The sequence below is a fragment of the Panicum virgatum genome, chromosome 9K (assembly GCF_016808335.1).
Source record: "Panicum virgatum strain AP13 chromosome 9K, P.virgatum_v5, whole genome shotgun sequence".
Classification (NCBI taxonomy): Eukaryota; Viridiplantae; Streptophyta; class Magnoliopsida; order Poales; family Poaceae; genus Panicum; species Panicum virgatum.
In genome coordinates, this window is record NC_053144.1 from 11,502,376 (window position 1) to 11,525,297 (window position 22,922).

Consider the following 22,922-nt stretch of genomic DNA (forward strand, 5'->3'; position numbering starts at 1 on the left):
GCACGCACATAGACGTGCTTCCGATTTTTCAGAGTATATATATCATGACATAATCTTTCCTACTAATTCTGGTTCATTCCATGGCACCCCAAATAACCTCAGAACAGTTGGGGGCCTAAATTCTGCAAATCCCTCTGAGTTTTGGTGAAATGAACTTGCAGTCTATGGATGACAATTTTTCGAAAGCACACACAAACTTTGTGAATGTCAATTTTGACAAAAAGACTTTCTGAACTTTGACAAAATCGACACACACTCTATTAACGATAATTTGATGAAAATCCCTAGATTTGAGTAAAATAAACTGGTACTCTTCCTACTTCGCTTTCACATAAAACACCCTAAATTTTGGCGAAATCAATCTGTACTCCACGAACATCAATTTCACATAAACCTCCAAACTTTTGCGAAACCAACCCCCTTAATATGTATCGGTGACAGGTTAAATCACACTTGCATATACCACACACTACAAGAAATGTGGTGATCTATGACGAAAATTTTATGACATTTTAATAGAGCGTCACAATTGCACACAATCTATAACGAATTTGAAGGTATGGACCCTAGGCCCAGAACTTTGTGACGTTTTATTGAATTCATCATAATTGAGCCCACAAAATATGACGTTTTATTGAATTCGTCATAATTGAGCCCACAAAACATAATGTTTTAACATTAATGTCATAAAAATCATCATAGTTATTTTAACTATATGTTTTGACATTTTCATTTTTAATTCAAGTTTTTTCTTCTCTTATTTGATGCTTACGTGGCAGCCTAGTCAGCGAACACGTGGTCTGCCGAGCGGGGCCCACTTGCGAGCCAGTTCATCAGTCGAGCAGCCCACAAAATAATGACGTTTCAGCATATATGTCAGAGAAATAGTCATATTCCATTTTAGCATATATTTATAAACTATGGAACACAATTTTTATATATATACTAGTAAAAATAAAAAATAGAGAGATTGTAGCTTCGTAGCTGGTATTTAATTTTTTATACTATCTCATGCCTTGTTAAAAAAAATGGCACCGCAAGGGGGTGTCACAGAAATTGTCATGGTCCATTTATACTATCTCGTACCTGTTAAAAAAGAAGCTGTTGCTGCAGCAATGATGAATAAACAAAGGATGCAATGATTAGCTTACTGTTCACGGAAAGCAACACTTCACAGGAATACGAGCTGTAGCTGTTGTTGCCTGAACTCGGTTTTTTTTTTGAGAGGAATGTTGTTGCCTGAACTCTTGAGCTGCAGCTGCTGGACTGGGCCGCAAGCCACAAGCACCTGCGTGCGCTACTGCGCTCTCCACCACCGTCCAGCTGGGCCAGCGCTCGGACCGTCCAACTGGGCCAGCGCTCGGACCGCTCAAGACACACAACGAAGCAAAGAAAAAAAAACGGGAGAACAGGGGTTCGAACCCTGGTCTGCGACATAAGACGCGCCCAACACTTACCACTATGCTCCACAGTTGTTTGTGATGACGTCTGCTATTAATCTTTTTATACAAAAACGTTCCGGTTTAATTCGAGAGAAAATATGCCGGATCGGGGGCTTCGAACCAAGGTCATGGAGTTAAGTCTTCCGCGCCCTACCACTGCGCCGCAACTTCATTTGCATTGATGTTGGGTAATAAACGATTTTAATTGTAGTCCAGACATCAATTTAAAGTTGCAAAAAAAATTTAAAATTATCAAATGAATTAAAAAAATAACCAAAATTTTACCTGAGACAATCTATCATGTATATTACCTATACAAAAAGTTTTGAAGTGAAAACCTAATTCGATCATCACTATGACTCAAAATCTTATCAAATCCTTCTAATGTCTATGGAACTTCTTCGAAGATGCTTAGTTTTGTAAGCAACGTACTTGACAACTTTTATGAAACCTTCTCAATTTTTTATCACAGCCTCCATGTATGATATTATGATATCCTGACAAATCTCATGATTTTCAGACTACGTTTGATTTTTATCGAATTTAAAACCTATTCGGCCACACGTTCGTTGTCATGTTTCGTGAACAAGATGTTTGAATTTTCCTTTCAATTCTTTGACAATACCTCAAATTGGATTCAATAACATGAATATTATTTTTCCATTCATTATACTACATTATTCAAATCACTTACAGTTCAAATTTGAATTACTTTCAATAAACTCGTAGAAATTCATTTAAACTATTAAAAATAGTAACTGAGTTAGAAAATTCTTGAAACTCCTACATGGAAACTTATATGTTGTCTATTACATACAAAAATTTTTTGGGAGTTATAAGGTAGATAGTTTTGCAATTTACTTCACAAGATTGTCTTAATTAGATATTTCAAAATAGAAACACTAGCTTTTGTTAAATGGGCCATAACCTGGGGCTGTGCCACTTTTTGCTAAAGCCCACTTTTTTCTGGCCGCCCATCACCGATCCAACCGTTCTAATCGAGTACTGAGATGAATAAAACGCCAGCTCACCGACGCGTTTGGAAAAACCCTAGCCACTCTCCTCTCATCGAGTCCACGTAGGGGCGGCCGCTCCCTCAGATCCGCTGCACCGCGTGCCGACGCCTCCCTCTCCCTCAGATCTGCCGCCGCGCCCTCCAAGCCACACCTCAACCCACGACCTTTCGATGCTCTGCTCACCAATTCAACCACAAGATGAGCCCCAACCCTCCTCCTTTGTCATCTGTCTGAATCGCAGAATTTGAAGCATTTAGCTATGGATTTGCTCATTTTTTTTGAGATCAGATGTGGTAGATGCTTAGCACGGCAAGCCCTACCCCTGAATCTCTGTGCTTGCGTCACCTGCCTACCCCCGGTACAGGAACATGGAGGCGTTGCCTGCGGAGGTCGCTCACTTAGATGGGCATCAGCCCTGATGCCATCGACATCCTGGTGGTGGCCTGCAGGCTAAATCCTGCACGGTAACACATTATAGCCACATAGTAGTGTTTCTCCTCTTTTTCTTGCACACGTGTTCTTGCTTGTTTAACTTTTGCTTCGATTCCCTTTTAACCATCGAGTAACAGATAAAAGCAGACGGGGAAATCAGTTGTGCTATTTATTTCTTGCTCTGAACATTTTTTAAAGATTTATAATTATGTGTTGGCAATAATAATTGTTCTATAGCAGCTTGTATAGCTAGCACTTACCGTTACTGCCTAAATAATAATTTCTTATACAGTTGAGTTCTTTCTGATCTTAAGCTTTCTTTTGAACAGTGAGTGTGCAGTAGGCTAGAACAAAGTGTGCTTGAGGCCATGTGTTGATTATTTTTTAATTGATTACTACTGCATGTTAAAGGTGGATCAGATGACAGTATTTTACTAGAGATAACTTAGTATATATTTGAATTTGAAGAATAGATAGATGTCTTTCTTCTATTATGCACATGTTTTTATCTAGAGCTTAGTGTTTTAGCTACCTGACTAGGATGAGCATTCATACAGTAGGATGTGCTTAAGATCTGTTAGTGCAACCAAATACTAAGATCTGTTTGTACATAAGTTAGTTGTACTGCAGATTTGTTATGTTTAAGGACATTCAAAATATAACTACACTACCAGGTAATAGTTTTTTGTGTTGTTTTTTTATTTGCTGGTTGCAGAAGCAAGGAAGGATGTGAGAGACTGAGCATCACGACCCAAAAAATGGTACACTTCTATAAAAAAAAATGGTTGCAGCAAGCAAGGGAGTATGTGTTAATTTGACTTCAACTGATATTTCAGAGAACAAGTGTAATAAGCTATTGTGATGTGCTTCTGAATGTAACCTGAGATATTGATTTTTTTTTTGTTTTTGAGATTATGATACTGAATCTAATATGCTGTAATTCTGATAAATGGGCTGAAAACTTAATGTCATTTGAGCTGAAATGTTGCTAGGATGAATGAGCTGACTATTTGAGCGGGTTGAAATTTGATGGGCCTCTTTGATGGGCTGAAAAATTTATGGGTTGAAATACACATGGCAACCACCATGTCATCATAACATTCCATGTCAGCACCACATCATCGGCTATGTCAGTGTCTTGTCATTGGCCATGTCAGCGCCACATCATCCTCTTCGCACACGTCAATGGCCATATCAGCGGCCATGTCACAAGACATGTGGACATTGTGTGATGTGGTAATTGAATCTATGACGTTTATTTTCGTCACAAAAAATGGGTTTGGGTTGGGCTTCGGGGGCCCGGAGATATTCTATGACGGTTTTAAAACGTCATGGATCAAGCAATTTATGACGAAAATTTAAGTAACGTCACGAGGTGTGATCTATGACGCTCAATACATGACGTTATTTGAGATCGTCATAGATACTATTTTATGACGGTTTTTTAGTGATCTGTGACGAAATTCAATCGTCATGGATCAACAGATTTTTTGTAGTGATAACATCGACAGCTATGATGACTGCCACATACATGCTTTCTCGCTACGGACACATGTACAATTAATATTCAACTCTCCACACCTCAACACATACATTTAACAATCCAAATCAAATTTGACCGAGCCCGCAACTGAATTTACAAGCACTAATATATATGTCCATGATGGGCCTCTCTGGGGTGCCAACGGCCCAATATTTTTCTAGTTATAACAACTTAAAAAGCATCAATATGCGAAAGAGACGGTGATCCTAAAAAAGATCTTAAAGCACAAAAATGATATATATATATATATATATATATATATATATATATATATATATATATATATTCCTCTCTCTCACTTAATCAAGTACTCCCTCTGTATATGAAAAGGGTGTTGTTTTGAATTTGTATTAAATCAAATATTTTAAACTTTGACTATATGTAATTTTTTTGTGTTGAGTTTGAAAATATAAAAGTAATGTAAGTAGATTTATGTTGAAATGTAGTTTCGTAAAAGTATATATTGATTATATTTTATAATTTTTTATAGCAAAAATATAGTTGTCAAAGTGTTTTTGAAGACCGTGTCGATATATGAAATGACTTCCTTTACCAACCTGACAAAACTCATTCCACAACTCCCGGTGAAATTGCGAAACGAATCTTTGAAGCCTAACTGAATCATAATTAGACAATGTTGTGCAACAATAAACAATCTTGTAAGGATCGATGGACCAAGAGGGGGGGTGAATTGGGCCTTTTTCAAAATTCTAAAGCAATAAAACAACCTTAACCTATGCAAGGCTAGTAAGGCTCAATTCACCAACCGGCTAAACAAAGCAAACTACACAAACTAACAAAGATATGAAACTAAGCAAGGTAGAGCTAAGCTATGATCTCTAGGGTCAAGCACATGAAAGAAAGCATGAAAGTAAGTGCTTGAAATGAAAGAGAGTGCAAGAGACAACCGGATTTTTCCCGTGGTGTCGATGTGTTGGCACACACCCCTAATCCACGTTGTGACACTCACTAAGAGTCTTGTCACCTCCCATGTCACCGAGACTTGGGCGCTCACTAAGAGTCTCCGTTCACCATTCCGGCGTGGTGGAGCTCAAGCCACGTACAATCTTCTTCTCCGGGCTCCCACAATCCTTGGCAAGCTCCGCGAGAAACACTTCGATCACCAAGATCGTCTAGGTGCTGCCAAACACCAAGAGTAACAAGTTCCTAAGCCTTCACTTGACCTACACTCAGTTGGCCCTAGCTCAAGCTCACTTGCTACACTTGCAATAGATGAGTTCTTCAAGGTTGAAGCACAAACTAAGCACTAGATCTTCTCTTTTTTTTTGCTCAAAGCTCTATTTCTTCTTCTCAAGGGTGGCCTCAGGTTTTCAAGGTGTCAAAGGCAACTGAAATGAACCAGGGGGTACCCTTATATAGAGTGGAGGAGGTCACATAGCCGTTGGAGGTTTTCTGCAGAAAAACCGTGACCACCGGAAGAACCGACGGTATAGAAAATATGGGCATCGGTTCAACCGGTCTCTCTGTGTCAAAGAAGTAGCCGTTGGAGTTCTGACACAGTATCCACGCTTGCGTCATTGCACCGGTGAATGCTCCGTAGGTGCATCGGTTCAACCGGTGCTGAAGAGGTTCGCTGATCAACTCAAACAAGCGTTCTGGAACAAAGTACATCCAATGCACCGGTGCTTTGTTTCTGAACCATCGGTTCAACCGGTGCTGAAGAGATGTTGAAGTCCACCAAAACATGCTCTCTGGAACAAAGGACTTTCATTGCACCGGTGCTTTGATTTCGGAGCGTCGGTTCAACCGGTGCTGAAGAGAGGTTGGAATCCATCAAAACATGCTCTCTGGAACAAAGGACTTTCATTGCACCGGTGCTTATGTTCTTGACCATCGGTTCAACCGGTGCTTTACTTGATATCTGCCTTCATCCAGAGAAGATGGACCGACAGGGCATCGGTCCTTCCGCCATGCATCGGATGCTCCGATGCTTGTGCACCGGTTCAACCGGTGCTACTGATTTTCTTTGTTTTCGGCTGTTTTGACTTGGATTCGAATGTGACTTTGATTGTTTCTTCTTCCAAGAGTTGTGTTGACTTCTATTGACCATCTTTTGCTGTTTTTGAGTGAGTGTGTAATATGTCTAGGGCCAACTCAAGTTTGATCAAGCTACTAACTCATGAACTCCTCTTAATAGTGCGATCACTACAAAACTATAAAACCTATACTAATCTAAGTGTCCTTCTCAACCTTGTGACACTTAGGACTAGAAAGATCCTTAGCCTTGACAAATATAAGTTAAAAGCCGAGATCGCCTTTTTGAATGACCGAAATTGAGGGGCCTCTTTTGACATACGACCAAATGAGCGATAATGATCTATTAAGCTGCACAAACTCATTAGTCACAATAATGGTTGTCATTAATCACCGAAACATACCTTGAGGGCCTAGATGCTTACAAATCTTTAATGTTGGATTAATTAGATTTAATAGATTCATCTCGTCATTTTCCGTCCATCCATGTAATTAGTTTTAAAATTAAATTATTTTTAGTCCTTCTAATCTTCGATTGAAAATTGCTACAGTGAATTTCGTCTAAAATTTTTTTATGATCTAAAACATGGCCATATCACCTGAGTCTGCTTACGACTCAAGTGCGTGTACACTTTCTTTTTTCGAGGAAATTAAAAGTGTGTGTGCACACGTCTTACCTATAACTAAAAAAATATCTTCACTAATATTGATTGTTAGTTGTCTATAGCTATGACAATTGGAGAGATGAGTAGCTGGCTGTTGGACAATGATGACAATATAGCAGAATACAACTATAAAAGTGGGACATGGGCGATCGTCACAGCTATATGTCACCCGCACGACAAATCACTGGCCCATCGCCTGAAGGACATAGTGGAATCAAATCGGACCAATATTGTTTAGCGTACGAAGCCCACAAGAACTTGGTGGAACCAGTTTAGCCCAATGTTGCTTAGTGTACGAAGCCCACTATTCATTTATTTGCTAGTTCTGTAGTGGACTGTTGTCGTCTTTATATTTTTAGCCCATCAACCAGTTGGTGCACACTTGCACTACTACTGTATTACAATGTTGGTGGGTTTATTGCAGCATATACTAGTTGGTTCTCTTTACAGTTTTTTCTTTTCTTCTTCTTATTTTATTTCTCTTTTCTTTTTTCTTTGCTACTTGCTTTCTTCGTATTCTTTCCTTGTTTCGATCTTGCTTCTTTTGTGTTTTTTCTTCCTATTTTACTTTTTCATTTTTAGTTACTACTTTGGTGATTATTTTATAGATATTTCTTCTTGTTTTTATTTTTTTTATTTTTCCCATCTTTTCAATACCTTTTCCTTATTCTTTTTCTCACATTTTATCACTTGTTTCTAATTTCAGATATTTTATACTATATAATATTCATATCATCTATTTTTTATTTTTTTATGTGTTTTCTAAACTATGTCTATAATGGCTAGACAGATATTAATATTTGATATTTCCCTTTTATCTTCTTTCGAATACTTTGATTTATTTGATTTCCCTTGTTTCTCATATAATAATATTTTATCTTATTTTTCTATTTCATATTAAATAGCTTATCTATTTAACCTATCTTATTATTTTATTCTTATTTAGTTTGCATGCTCACTTACTTTTTATACATAAATTTATCCATTTAAACTTTTCCAAACATCATAAAAGCCGGTGTGTTCATATAGTACTGTTCCAGGTATACAAATTGTTGTTCTGGAAAATCATTTCTTCTTAATGTATAAATATTTGTTCCTGTGTTTATATTATTTGTCTCTGTGTAATTATTTTGTTCGCAATACTAAATTATTTGTTCGCTTTGTAGATTAAATTGTTCCGTGATGTTAACCCATTTGTTCGTGATATTAATTTTTAATTATTTATCCTATACAACTAAATGTTCATGATGTGTAATATTTTATTCATTGCACATTATTATTTGTTTGTTATGTCTAGCTTTTTGTTCATAGAATATAATTATTTGTTCGTGTTCTTAAAATATTTGTTTCTAGTAGCTGAAATTAATTATTTAGTTTTGAAGATAAATAAATGCAAGTCGCGCCCCAGTTACAACCCAGCATATGTTTCCAACAACTTGTGCACTCGCTATGTTGGCCTACTATCCACACTGCAACATTATTTTTTATGTAATATGTCTATGAATGGTGCTAATATTTTCTTTCTTTCTTCTACTTAATGAGTATTTTTAAACTTTTTTATGAGCCCCATGATGTAGATGCATTTTTTATAAAATTATATATCTGCATGTAATAAATTTGTTCGTAACACTAAATTATTTGTTCTCTTTGTAGATTAAATTGTTCCGTGATGTTGACTGATATGTTCGCGATATTTGTTTTTATTATAATCAAATGTCTTGTAATATTTTGTTGTATATTATTGTTCGTTATGTTTAATACTTTAATTTTTTGTTAGTAAAAAATAATTATTTGTTCGTGCTGTTAAAATATTTATTCTTAGTAGCTGATATTCATGAATAAGTATTTAAAAAATAATTTTTTAAAATTTCGTGCAAATATAGACAACTGTGGTCTCGTTTCGAAGATCTTGTCATAAGTAAGATAATGATGCAATCGGAGTTTAATTTGAATGCACAGTTTAAAATTTATAAATTTCTTTTTTGCATGAACTCTTGTTGCATGCGGGTGATGTCATTAATTTGTCTCCATCTGCATGTTATTGTATTTTTCTTGACGAGATGGCTCATCACCTCAAATGAATACTATCATAATCATAAAGTAATGATCGGTCCATAGTCTTTCTTGCGTAGTCTGCACCGCGTTGAACTCATGCGCTGATTCTCGTGCGGGCCTAGCAAGTGCGTAATACAAATGGGCCTCGCCACTGGCACACCACGGCCTGCGGTGTGCGGTCTCCGGCGCTCAGCGCCCTCATGATGGCGATGGCCGTTTTTCTCTCCGTTCGTCCTCTGCGTCTCCATCTCGCTTTAACTGAACATCCGGGTACCATTTGACCATCTAATGCAAGGCAAAACTGATGGTCACAAGGTTTAACAGCTCATTGAAGTAACTCCTCACTCCCTCTAATCTCAAGAAAATCCTGAATAGAGTTCCTGTTATAGTGTTATCTCCTGGCTCCAAACAGCAGTTACAGAGGAATAGAAGGTTTCAGAGTTTTTTTCTTGGGCATTAGAAGAAAAAAAAAACCCTTGCCCGGAATCTTTTTACTGGACATATCGTGCACGCGCTGGATGATGGATCCACGCGACCATGCCTGCGTGTACACGGCCAAAGGACTGAAGGAGCAGGACCAACATGGCTGGCACTGGCAAATGAGGTAAGCAGGGCTGCGTCCTTCCTCAGGCAAAACGTGGCCTGCTCGGTTTCTTTTTTTTTTTTTTGAAAATGGCCGCTCGGTTTCAACTGGATAACACTAACAGATAGGGTTGCTCGGTTGCAGATAAATGCACACCAACCACATGCTCACAAGATAAATGCAAGAACAGTGCGTGATATTGTGGGAGCACCTACACGGCCTCAGCTCCTTCGGAGCAGCACTGATACACATTTCCCCAGCGCATCAACTTCTTTGGCTGTCGCTACCTCTGTCCCCTGCTCATGGCGGCGCTGCTGGACGAGTTTGCGTCCAAGCTGGTGGGCATCCTGGCGGGCATGGTGAAGGAGGAGGTGGAGATGCTTCTCGGCGTGTCTCGGCGTGCCGGGGGAGATGACCAAGCTTGAGACGACGCTCCGTGACCTGAGCTGCATCTTGGCTGAAGCTGAGAGGAAGCGCATCCGCGACCGCAACTCAGCTACGGAGGGTTGAGTGAAGGAGGTCAGGGATGCCATGTACGACACCGATGACGTCCTTGACCTCTGCCGGCTCATGGAGGGCGGGGGTGGTCCCTCCACACCAATATCTGCTCCAAGGTGGTGCTGTGAAATCCCCAATCCATTCTTTTGCTTACGCAACCCTGTTGTGGCGTATGAGATAGGAAGAAAGATCCAAGCAATCAACCAACAACTAGACTTTTCGAAGAGGTGCTCCCGCTTTGATTCATCACACAAGCCATCAACTCCTCCGGTGATTCCATCAACAAGGCTTCCAATTTTTTGTCCGGCAATACCGGATCAATTTTTATCCAGTCCGATGTTGTTGGTGAGAAGATTGAGGAGGATAAGAAGAAAATCGTGGATATGCTCATCAAGAATGCAGATACTTCCATAGGATCAAAGGGCAACAATGATGTGGTTGTGGCTATTGTTATCACAGGCACGGGTGGGATAGGCAAAACCACTCTTGCTCAGATGATCTTCGGTGATACTAGGGTGAAGGAGAGCTTTGAGGAAAGGATCTGGTTGAGCATTAATCAAGATGTCGATGAAATCAGTGTTCTGCAAAGTCTTCTAGCTTCTTTTGGTTCCAAACATGAAGGTTGTGCTGGAAACAAGAACTTACTTGAGGTTACTTTGATGGACACGATCCGGCAAAATGAAGTTTTTGTTGGTGATGGATGATGTGTGGAGTGAAAACGTGTGGTATGGGCTGCTTAGAGCGCCACTCAGTCATGGTGTTTCTGGCAGTCAAGTCTTGGTGACCACAAGAAGTGCTGGAGTTGCTCTTGGAATGAAAGCTCAACATCTCCATCGAGTTGACAAGCTACAACCAGAGGATTCTTGGATTTTGCTAAAGAACCAGGTCAGCTATAACTTTCATTTTTTACTGCAATTATTTACTAAGTTGCATGCCGAACTCAACATAACCTTAGTGATATCAAGGCTAGACTGCATGGGCATAACTATATCTAATTATGGGTTGTCCTTCTAAAAAAACGAATTGACCTGACCCAACCAATGTGTGGACTAGGTCCTGGTTAAAATTTATGACCTATTAAAAAATTAGATCGGGCATGGGATGAAATATTTGACCTGAAACCCAAATAACTTCACTCAACCTAATCTGACCCAAAAATAATGCAAAAAAACATCCAGTTAACATGGCCCGGCCAGCCAGGCCGGTTCGGCATGAAAAACATGTTTTATTTGACCCTATCCGAATCAAGGACGGTCCGAGCCATGATCAGATATAGGCTTAGCCCAATTCTGCAGGGCTCTACCTCCTTGTTAGTTTTGGATCTTCGACATGAATTTGGTTCACGGTATAAACTATGGTTACAAAACAACCTTAGAGCATCTTTGGTAGCTAATCTTTTTTCCATCATTTTTCCAATATTTGGTCATAAATGGAATTGAGGAAAATTGTTTTTAGAAATTATTTTTCAGATTATCTCATTTCTCAAAGATGTATATCAACATGAGATACACATGTGGCGCGTGTATATTAGATTTTCCCTATATATTACAATTGGCCACCTGTTGTACCCTCCTCTCCACTGGCAGGCCTTCGCACCAGAATCTTCAATCATAACCAAACAATACAAGGCACGAGCAAAACAACAATTAGTGCACTGATATCGAGGAGAAGAACGGCATCAACAAGTAGGGAGGCAAGGAGAGTAGAAACTGATTCACTGTTGGATTTGGTACCGCTAGTGCCCCCCCTCCAGCTTGAACTTCTTGTCGGCAAGCTCGGCCGGCAACAATAGTAGAGAGGTGGGAGGGAGCAGGTGGTTCTAGGTAGGCATTAGTGTGATGACAACTGGGTCGAATTGAGCGGTGGCAAGGTTGGGTGGTGAAAGCGATCGGGTGCTCTAGCCTAAAAGGGGGAGGGGGTAAATTAAGCACTATTAAAATCTTAATTTATGGCTTCAACTAGTTTGCACAAAACTTAAACTAGATCAAACTATCTAGATGTGCAACTACGGTTCACCTTAGTGTAAAAACCCTCATCCCAAAAGAGTTTTGCAACCTATAGCCAATCTTCACAAGATACTACACTAAGAAAGTAAAGGCACACAAGTTGCAATAAGAAATGCGGAAGGTTAAAGAGAGGGATGAGAGGAAGCGAACTCTCGACACGAGGATTTATCCCGTGGTTCGGATTGCCACAAAGGCGCCCCTACGTCCACGTTGTTGAAGCACTCACGAAGAGTATCGTTTCCCGGCAATCAAGTCTCTTCCGTGAACACAATCACGGTCACCTTGATCCCGATCTTCACTAAGGGAGATTGCCCACGAAGGAGGGGTCTCCGTCCCCCGCACAAAGTTGTCGACGCCGCTCCACACCAAGCCGGAGGGTCGTTGACGTGCCGGCGAGCCACCAATGCTCCAAGGAGGCCGGCGCACCAAGATACAAGTTTGGTTCACTCTAGAACCATAGCACAATGATCTAAACCTTGTTTGATCACTCACTCAAGAGCTAACTTATCACTAACACTCATAAAACTTGTGCTAAGGACTAAGGATTTGATCTTTATGCTCTTGGATGGTTTGGAGGTGTTCTTGGATGTGTATGTGATGTCTTGGAACTCCAGCAATGTTCAAATGGCCGGGAGGAGCACATATATATAGGCCACACACTTGAACTAGCCGTTGGGCACATTTCTGCGTAGGCATCGGAATTTCCGGTGCTAGGGTGTCGGTTCTTTCGGTCACTCTACGCTTTGAAGTAGCCGTTGAGCTTCTGATGCACTTGTCTGCAGCACCATCGGTTTAACCGATGACTGGGTGTCGGTTAAACCGGTCACTCACATCACTCAACTAGCCGTTGGACCTCTTTCTCTACTGCTGACGTCATTACACCGGTGCTTTGCTCCAATGCACCACCGGTTCAACCGGTGCTGAAGACTTGGCTCCTGGGCATTTGACATCGTCTCTGGAACATGGTACGTTGAATGCACCGATGCCTCTTTTTACCCCGTCGGTTCATCCGGTGCTTCACTTCTTTCTTTACTTGATCTCCAGAGGCGCTCAGACTTGTGCCAAAGCCAGGGCGTCGGATCTTCCGACAACCATCAAATGCACCGATGCTTAGGCATCAGTTCTTCCGGTGCTACTGATTTCAGTAGAACTCGTCCAATTCAGCGTTTATTTGAGTTCTTTCTTCGTGTTTTGCTTTGCATGGACTTTTTACTTTATTCCTGGGATCTAAAAATGTTCATTTAACAAAACCATTAGTCTCATTGATTGCGTTGTCATACGATCACCAAAATCACTCGAAATGGCGTAAATGGTGCCATATTCGTTACAATCTCCCCTTTTTGGTGATTGATGACAACACAATCAAAGCAAACATAAAATTTGTAAAAATTGATAATTTGAACCATTTACACTTGCTTGGATGCTTACCATCATCCAATGACGGTTTGGCCTCCCCCTAAAACCATGATCCTCCTTTGTTCCTCCCCCTATGTGCTACTCTTCTCTCATATGTTGATTTGATCCACTCGGCATTTTTTTCCTTTTGGAATATACTTTTCCTTCTTGGGAACATCTCTCCCCTTTTGTTGGGATCAAATCACCTAAAAGGTCTTGCACCTAAAAGGTCTTGCAAAATAATATAGCTAAAGAGAAGATTAGTAGCCTAGGGAGTTAGTTCCATGATTCATGATCCAATTGTATGATATCAATGAAGATAACAATTGAAAATTTACTACGGTGAATCACAAAATCACGAAACTAGCATGACATGAGCTAAGCTTTCCATAAGTATGTGCACAAAATGATAATGTGAAAATCAAGTGCACAACTAGATGTTATAACTAGTAAGCTTAGATCATAGCATGGACGGAGGTAGCTCTAAAAATGATAAGAAATTGACAATGATACCAATTGAATGAATTTAGAACCTTGCATACCTTCGGGGGTCTTGTTTACCTTGCATGTACCAATTGAAAGTGACTTGCAATCAATTGAAAGTCTTTAAAGGATGAGCATTCGGTACACCAAGGTTAAGCAAATGTATGAGCACATAGCCTATGAACTTAGATATGAGCATTTAAGTTCAATACAGCATAGCTCAATATGCATGAAAGCACAATTTGTCTAATCACTCTTTGTCACACCCTGAAATTTTTGAATTTCAGGATGTGATTGAAATTAAAAATAAAACAACAATTTTCTTATAATTTTAAAATTCTCCCAACATTTATTTTTCTTCACAGAGAATTTAGTGTAAAAGAAAATAAATATTGGTTGTTTTTCAAATTAAATGATGTTGTTCTTCTGGTGATGCATTCATGTCACATGCATAGTGTTGTTGAGTATGAAAACCTTTCAAAACGTGTTATATCATCAAAAGTTCTTCCCGGGAATTTTCCAGATTTTTCTGGATTCTTTTCCTATTTTCCCTAGAGCAAACTCTAATTTTTAGAGGCTCTTCCTAATCTTCTCATGAGCTCCAAATATTTTATTTGAGTTTGTTAGGTCCCAATATATTTCTAGGATTTTTCCTTGAATTTTCGGGCCATTTGGAATATTTTTCGGACTTTAAATATGAATTCTAGATTTTTCTAGAATTATTTTAATTTCGAAAATAATTAATTCCGAAATTTTAAACGGGCTAAGTCTATCAAAAGTGCATAAATCCCTAATGGACCTCAAGGGCCCATTCATGTGTTCCCTAATGGGCTAAAGGCACGTAAAGCCCATTAGCATGGGAGGGAGGTTTAGTACCACATTGCTAGTTGATGTGGGATGGCGAGACTTTTCTCTCTATATATTAAACCAACCTCTCATGGCAACTCCACACAAAAATATAGACTACCCGTAGGGAGGCTCTTTGTTTGGGAATCCCTAAAATAATCTTTTCCCCAGAATCCCACCATCCTCCGCATCCGTGCATCTCCGGTGAAATCCGACGCCACCCCAGTGCTCAGCTCGTTGTCCTCTTCGTCGTGGTGTCTTCCTTCTCGTGAGTCGTCGCCATTTCGCCGTTGACCCCATGCCTTCTTCCTCGACTCCGACGATTTCCTTCTTCTCCGGTGAGCAACTTCCTCCGTCTTTTCATCCCTCTCTCTCGCTCTGCTTCGCTCGGTCTTGTTCGCCGTCGCCGCCATCCGCCATGCGCCGCCGCGAGCTCCGCTCCGCCCGCTCTAGCTCTGCGCCGCCGCCAGCCCACCCCAAACCACTCCCGCCGTCTGATTTAGATCCAGCGGCCCAGATCTAATATGACCCGAGTCAACTAAACCAAATACCGTTCAACCGTGGTCATTTTTGCAAATAAACCCCTCCGTTTTTCAAAAATCAACCCTCCGTCCATCGCAGTTCAAAACTATTTCTGTTTTAGTCCAAATCTTTACAGAAAACACCCTGAGCTTTTCCAAAATAGAACCCACCATCCTTAGTGCGTTTTTTTTGCAAGCTAGCCCCTGTATCTTAGGTTAAATCTCGTTTTAGTCCCTAGTTTCTTTAGAGCTAGCCCCTGAAAGTTTAAATCTATTGCAAACAAGTCCCTAGAACCTTGTTTTAGCCATATCTTCTTCGTTTTAGCTCCGTTTTTATCGATTCTTGCGCTCACGTGATCCTTGCAACGTGTGCGATAGCTTTGTGACCTTGTTATCCTCTGTGAGCACAGTTTTTTTTTGTGTCTTGCAAATCTTTCCGTTAGCTCTTAACTCTTTAGTTAATCGCGACTAGATCCCTGAAGCATCGTTTATCCCATAGAATTGCCGTTTTAGTTCCATTTTTCCGCGTTTCTTGCGCTCTCGTAACCGTAGCAGTGAGCCCTATTCTTTAGTGCGTTCTTTTAAGTCTTTCTTTGTTTTGGTGTATTGTTCTTAGATGTATCTTCTTGTTTGCTTTGTATGTTTGCCCGAAGTTTGTTCCGAGTAGAAGGATCGCTGTTCGAAGATTGAAGATCAAGTTTTCCATGCGAGCAAGAGCTAAAGAGCAGTAAGAGTAGCTTTCGTTGGAGAAAGGCAAGTGACCCTAACCATCTTTCTGTCTATGCTTATTTACAAGATTATTATGATGATTTAATTGGAACATGGAGAACCACCCAAGAAAACCGTACAACCACAATACTATATGGCTCTGGTCTTGGCTTATTAATTAGAGACTCTAGCTTGTGACAATCTTACCGAAAGGGCAAGAGGGGATGCATCGACGGGGTATAGCTCGGTCCTCTTGGGGCAATTGGTATTGTTTAATGGTCCTTTGGCAAGGTACCACCTCATTAGGACAGTGTTATGACTGCTTTGGCTTGAAACCTTAGCGGATTGTCATGGGTTAGGGAATCTTTGTAAAGGCCTCGTAGCGTCCCTATGCAATCACACCTCGGAAGTGTGGTATTGTGCCTAGCTAGCACATTGCGTGGTTGGGTTCAAAGTTCTTCGGAACTTTTACGCGAATTGTGGTGAAAGTGTACAACCTCTGCAGAGTTAAAACTAACCGGTTAGCCGTGCTCACGGTCAAGAGCGGCTTGGACCCTCACATGATTAATAAACTTAAAGATGGATATAAATCACATTCTGGTTATTTCTTGTGGCCTTGCTGAGTACCAACCATAAGTGTACTCACCCTTACTTACTGCTGCTCAGAAAGGAAAGTTGCTGTGAGAAGTATTTTGAAGATGTTGCTGAGTTCTAGGCGTACGCAACCCCCAGTCGATTGCCTGTGAAGTTTGGAGCCTTCGTTTCTAGGATAAGCTGTATAACTCTGATAGTCTTTTATTTGTTTTAGTTCTCTTTTTCGTGATACTGTACTGATTATTCACTTATGATGTCTCTATATGTATGAAACTTGATCCTGGCATACATATAGTTATGCATTCGGTTTTGTCCTTAAAATCGGGTGTGACACTCTTATAGAGTTGTTTGTTCATATTAATTGTGAATAACATTCTCTTAGAGTGTTAACTCCATCAAGAGACTACAAAAGATAAACTTGCAAATATGTTAGTCTCAAAATCACAAATCATAGGATGAACCCCCCCTAAATGTGTGCATTTAGTGTTTGAATCAACAAGCAAATGTATGCACATTGATTTTGACACAATTGGGAATTTTATCCTATAGTTTGTGTTCATGGTACACATATGAATTACATACCTCATGAAGTCCATGTACCATGAAGGGTAACCTTTTGTAGTTTTCTACACACTTATTAAACCATGTAGGTTGCTCATAGGTTAGAATCATGACACAAGTAACCCACCATATATAATACTAGGAGATGCAATTGATGCAAACAACCTAGCAATAGCAATGGAGCTACATGATGCTTGAATTAAAATCTAACTACCATTATCTTATGGGGGACTTGGGCAATAAATGTCCAAGTATTGAGTTTAGCTTGTTTTGGCTTGAATCTTCACTTCAACTTGTAAGTCAAGCCTCCAAATCCCCCGTAGCCGTCCTTGGCTTTAAGTCTCCTTTGGAACCCACACTATTTGAGGCCCCTTCATATTGGTGATGATTTTCTTGGGCACCCAAATGGAGCGGTTCCAACTCCTTTCCTTCTTCCCAACCTTGTGAGCAACCACTTTGCCATTGATCTTCTTTTTGATCATATAGGAGATGCTATTGCTTTTGTTCCTCCGGTTGGACTTGGCGTAGATGAGAGAACTCGATTGTGAGTTTCTTCTTGTTCTTCTCATCCGGAAGCTTCTTCTTGGGTTGAGGACACTTGTTTGACTTGTGGCCTTCTTTGTGACACTTTGAGCAAGTCATGGTGGACCCTTTCTCAACCTTCTTCATCATGTCTTCACGGTTATCTTGAAAAGGTTGGACATTGCTTTTTATGCCTTTGCCCTTCAATCTATACAAGTCCTTCATGAGCCTTTCCACTTCTTGTTTGAGCTCATCATTCTCCTTGGCAATGAGATCATCATATGATTCTACAACAACATTCTCATAGCATTTCTCATTGCAAGGTTTAGAGAAAGATTCATCAATTAAATCAATGCAAGAAGTTGAAGCATCTACCCTAGAGATTGGAATTGCACAAGGGATAGTTTATTTTATTTCCAAAGAGTCATTAGTATCATTAATGCTCTCAAATTTTAATTTGAGTTCTTCATGCTCCTTGCTAAGCAATTTGAATTTGCACATCAAATCTTCAAAATTTGTAGCAAGAGAAGCATTTAGATCATTGGGAGCATTAAGGTTTTTTATTTCCTTTGATTGCTTCTTAATGACTTTTTGGTGCTCATGAACTAAGTCAAGAAGTTCATCAATTGAAGGAGAGTCGGAGTCATAATCACTTACATCGCTATCCATACATTTGGCCATAAAGCAAGTGTTGGATGATGATCCCATGCGGGTGGTGAATTTCTTGTTTGATTCATTACTTGAACTTGCACTTGATTCTTCACCACCGCTAACCCATTCACCAAATATGGCATATGATTCATGCTTGGGCTTCTTCTCCTTCTTTTGCTTATTCTTCTTGAACTTCTTTTCAACCTTCATAAGTTGATGGTGAGGCTCATCTTTGAGAAAAACAATATACCCCCATTGAGTTGATGTTCTTCAAGCATTTGTTCATCTTCTTTACTTGCTTGTAGAGGTTGGGGTGCATTGGCTCTTTTTCATCATTTGAGGAGCTTCTTGCATCCTCTTCTTCCTCATAACTTGAGCTACTTTTGATGGCCTTCTTCTTTTAACTTCTTGAGTTCAGGGTATAAATTTTGTTATATAACTTTTGGCTATATGGCTTAGCATTCCATGTCACAACAGCTATGTTTTAACAATTGGAAGACATTTTTTTAGAATGTTTAGCAATATTAGTCCAAACTTTGCTCTGTGGACTGATGCCACCTCCCAGGAATGAAAAGGCGATATGGTGAAGTAAGAAAACACTTCCTTGGCAGCTTATGAAAGGATGCGTTCTGACTGGCTATTTATATGTAGCTAATCAGAAGTTAAACTTCTTAAATAGATCTTGTGCAAACGATAGATATGTAGCTTTCCCATTCACTATAGATCAATCTTGGATGATCTTGCATACATTGACTTTATTGAAGGGTTCACTAATTTAAGAAACTTTACATCCTTACAGTTTCATATGTTCAGATAAATAACAAGATGCCATGTTAATATTGTGAAAGAACATTTTTTTATAAGAATGGCGGCTGTGGATGCAAACATAAACTCCTCTCTTCCAAAAGATGTTGCCATCTGTTTTTCTTTATCTGAATTTTTTTTCTATCTTTCTAATTCCTCATCTCTTTGCTTTGAAGTCTATCCTGAACATAGTTTAGATTGCTGATTACCTGCTGACTGTAGAGCAAAATGTATATAGTGCAAGGTGAGTCATAAGTACTCCTTTCTTGCTGTGTTACTTTACTCTGATCATTCAGTTGCTACGTGCCTTATCAGTTTCCTTCAAAATTTAAGGTCCATTGCTGCTTGCCTAGGAACTGCTTGTGGATTCATCCTATCGTCTCACCCGTCCTCTGCACTCCACTGCTAACAACCCAAGGTCCGTCTTCTCCCATCTCTTCCCTTCATTGCATGCAGGGACTTGGTTCAGTTATCATTTGATAAATTAATTAGTTGTGTATGAGATTGTGACCTGAATGATTGAACTTGTACTTGAGAAATTGATGACAAATATTATCATCTAAATGAATATATATTGGCCTGATGTGAGTTTGAGATGCCCAGCATAATGCTACTGCTATCGAAACGGTGATGATTCTCATGATTGTGTGTTTGATTGCAGAAGATGCAATGATAAAGAGATAATACTTAGTCGGACAAATTAAGAGATACACATATTTATATGTTAATTTTGATAAATGGCAAATGTTTATATTAGCAAAAAGTTAATAATTAGAATGCTTATATATACCATGTTCATTGGCCAACCACGTTGATATGAATTATTGGTGCTGCACGCTGCACCACAACCATCTCACCTGATCGGCTCGCGCATGACATCCGCTCCACGATGAGGCCATATTGCAACTGTTCAAATGTTCATAAACTTAATCGAGTTCATCTAGGCAGGTTTACGAAAGTGTGAGAAAATTTGGGGCAATGGTTTTGGTGGTTGAGGTGAGCAGCGTGGTTTGGCGAACTAGGGGCTTAATTTGCTTTAGGAATTGTGCTTTTACATTTGGTAGAGCACTTGAGCATCTGCATTCTCTAAATAACATCACCATACGTCACAAGGTTGGGTTCAAATTACCATTTTTTGCTTTCATGCATGTTCAGCACATGAGGAATGGACTTTTTTTTTGCCTTGTTTAACACTCAGGTTTGTCTTATAGTTTTTTTGTTCCTTCATGCTATGGCTACTTGAAAGTACTTCTTTCTTCATCCGTTCTATCTCAATCATTCAATATCCTGCAAGATCATGACAAGGGAGCAACACTTGGCAACTACATGGTTGATTTGTGTGTTTTTAGTTTTGCTTCAAATTTCATATACATGTTGTCTTTAGTCAGTCTTACTGGATCAACCTTTCTTTATTAGCAGGTTTTAACAAGCAAAACTGAAGATATACGTGGTCGTTGGATACAAAACTGGATCAAACTCTTTTTAAAATTATGAACCACTGAAACAAATTGATTGGTTTAAGTAAACTTTCAAATACATCGTTAATTTACTCTTTAACTCTTTAATGCAAGAGACAAATGAACCACTAAACAAATTCGTTGGATTAAATAGCATATCAAATGCATCACTAACTTGCTCTTTGATTAATACTTGAAAAATATTAAAGCAGGGTAAAATATCACAATGGAAGGTCAAGGCTCTCCGTGAAGATTTGCTCTGTTGATGGACAATGAAGCTACCTCTTGCTGCTATTCAAGAACAAATCTATGAAACTGTTATAGTTAGTACTTCTATGAAACATATTGGATCGTCTTGGCTCAGGATTTCATGCTATCTAGGTCATTCGGGTCTAGAACTATTTATTTGCATATTGATATATCTTGATTAATTAGTGTTTTCAAATCATGTGATTGCAGAAGTTTTGTACTCCGGCATAGATTAGTACCGTCATTTAATATGCTATGTTTTGTACTCCTATTATATGATATTGCACTTTTTATTATCTTCGATTTACTCATATTTGATTATTTAAATGATAGGGCGCATCAGGCGCCTAATGTTCTAGTGGAGATGAGAAGAGGAGCAGGTGCTTCGGGGGGCTTGTCTTCCTGCGCTGGAGAAGAGGACCTGGCACATGGGGCCGCGCGGCGCGTGAGTGGGGCTAGCGGGTTAAGGTGTGATCCAAATAACATGGGCGATTGGATTTGGTTGAAGAAGGAGAGAGAAGATGTGAGACGAAATCTGGACCGCAGATTTTGATGGTGCTGATTTGCTTGGTACACATTTTGTTGTAGGAGGGGAGCATTCCATCTCACAAAGTAAGATTAAGTTTGGTGGATGTAGCAAAGATTTAACCGGTGAGTTTATAGGAGTAGAGACTGGCTCTGCTGCCGACTCTGCCTTCTATTGTATAACATCTGAAGCACTTTTTCTCTCACTCGGAGTTTGAGTTTTGTTCATCAGAATGAAGAAACTGCGTGTTGGCTGGCTGGCCGTACTGGGATGCACTTTGTTGCAGGCCGGAGCCTAACGCGCAGGAGAAAGAAAATTGAAGGTTATGCTGCAACCGCAATTAGCCCTGGAAATGGGTTGGAAACCAAATTATATCCACACCAATGCATTCTCATTAGGGAAATTAATATTACCCACACCACTCCAAACCATCACCACCACAAATCAATTTAATCCAAACATTTCAGCTCATGATGTAATAAATTATTAGCCAAACTATGGTTACAACCCAATAAAAACCCATTTTCCTAAAAAAAATTATAGTGTAGATTTTGCCATGCCATTTTGCACAGAGGAACTGTCAGTTATACTGAGTCATCTCTAATAAATTTCGGTTAATTTCGATAAAATTTTATAGCATGAACGCAAGGTTTTATTTCTAGGGTCCGGCTCTTGATGTGGGATCCACTTGTAATTCTAGCCACACTGCTTTGCACAAAGTAGTTGCTAGTCACACTAAGTCATCTCCAACAAATTTCAGTCAATTTTGATAAAATTTTATAGTGTGAACGCGAGATTTTATTTTTAGGGTCCAGCTCTTGACGTGGGACCCACGTGTAATTCTAGCCACGCTGCTTTGTACAGAGTAGCTCATATTCATACTGAGTCATCTCCAACAAATTTCAGTCAATTTCGATGAACTTTTATAGTGTGAACGCGAGATTTTATTTCTAAGGTTCGGTTCTTGACGTGAGACCTATGTGTAATTCTAGCCACACTGTTTTGCACAAAGTAGCTGCAAGTTATATTGAGTCATCTCTAACAAATTCAGTCAATTTTGATAAAATTTTATAATGTGAACGCGAGGTTTTATTTCTAAGATCCGGTTCTTACGGGACCGACATATATATATAGTCATACTGTTTTGCATAAAAAATCTATTTCAGTCCACACCAATCCACTCCAATCTATATTTACATAGAACTCACTCCACCCCATCCCATTAGCTAATACAACCCATTTGAATCCACCCAAATATAATTCATATCAAAACCGAATTCATTAAATATATTTCAACACAAACCATTAACAGAGCTAACCGCAATTTGCTGCTGGAATTTGTAAGTGTTTCTGCCCCTTCCTTTATGTCT

General features: G+C 39.5%; 1 protein-coding gene across 21 annotated transcripts; it reads left to right on the forward strand.

Moving 5' to 3' along the window:
• The first annotated feature begins 9,900 nt into the window (after positions 1-9,900).
• LOC120648299 (putative disease resistance protein RGA3) lies at positions 9,901-21,888 on the forward strand. Of its 21 annotated transcripts, XM_039925023.1 has the most exons (5): positions 9,901-11,114; positions 19,674-19,738; positions 21,360-21,494; positions 21,615-21,677; positions 21,784-21,888. In XM_039925023.1, the coding sequence occupies exons 1-4, from the start codon at positions 10,908-10,910 to the stop codon at positions 21,640-21,642; spliced, it is 435 nt and encodes a 144-aa protein (XP_039780957.1). In that variant the 5' UTR covers positions 9,901-10,907; the 3' UTR covers positions 21,643-21,677; positions 21,784-21,888. The 21 variants fall into 21 exon arrangements, 3 of the variants coding, with proteins under 3 accessions (XP_039780957.1, XP_039780956.1, XP_039780955.1); XM_039925022.1 differs by having other exon boundaries at positions 21,615-21,886; XR_005664892.1 differs by adding an exon at positions 19,497-19,564 and having other exon boundaries at positions 9,902-11,114; positions 21,360-21,886.
• The last annotated feature ends 1,034 nt before the right edge of the window (positions 21,889-22,922 follow it).

What these genes read in the sequence shown, in the direction of transcription:
- LOC120648299 (XM_039925021.1), top strand. Translation starts at nt 10,908, where the DNA reads ATGAAGTTTTTGTTGGTGATGGATGATGTGTGGAGTGAAAACGTGTGG. An exon ending in GGATTTTGCTAAAGAACCAG is followed by an intron (nt 11,115 to 19,673) that starts GTCAGCTATAAC and finishes CTGCTTGCCTAG; the next exon opens with GAACTGCTTGTGGATTCATC. An exon ending in TCCACTGCTAACAACCCAAG is followed by an intron (nt 19,739 to 21,359) that starts GTCCGTCTTCTC and finishes TTTAAATGATAG; the next exon opens with GGCGCATCAGGCGCCTAATG.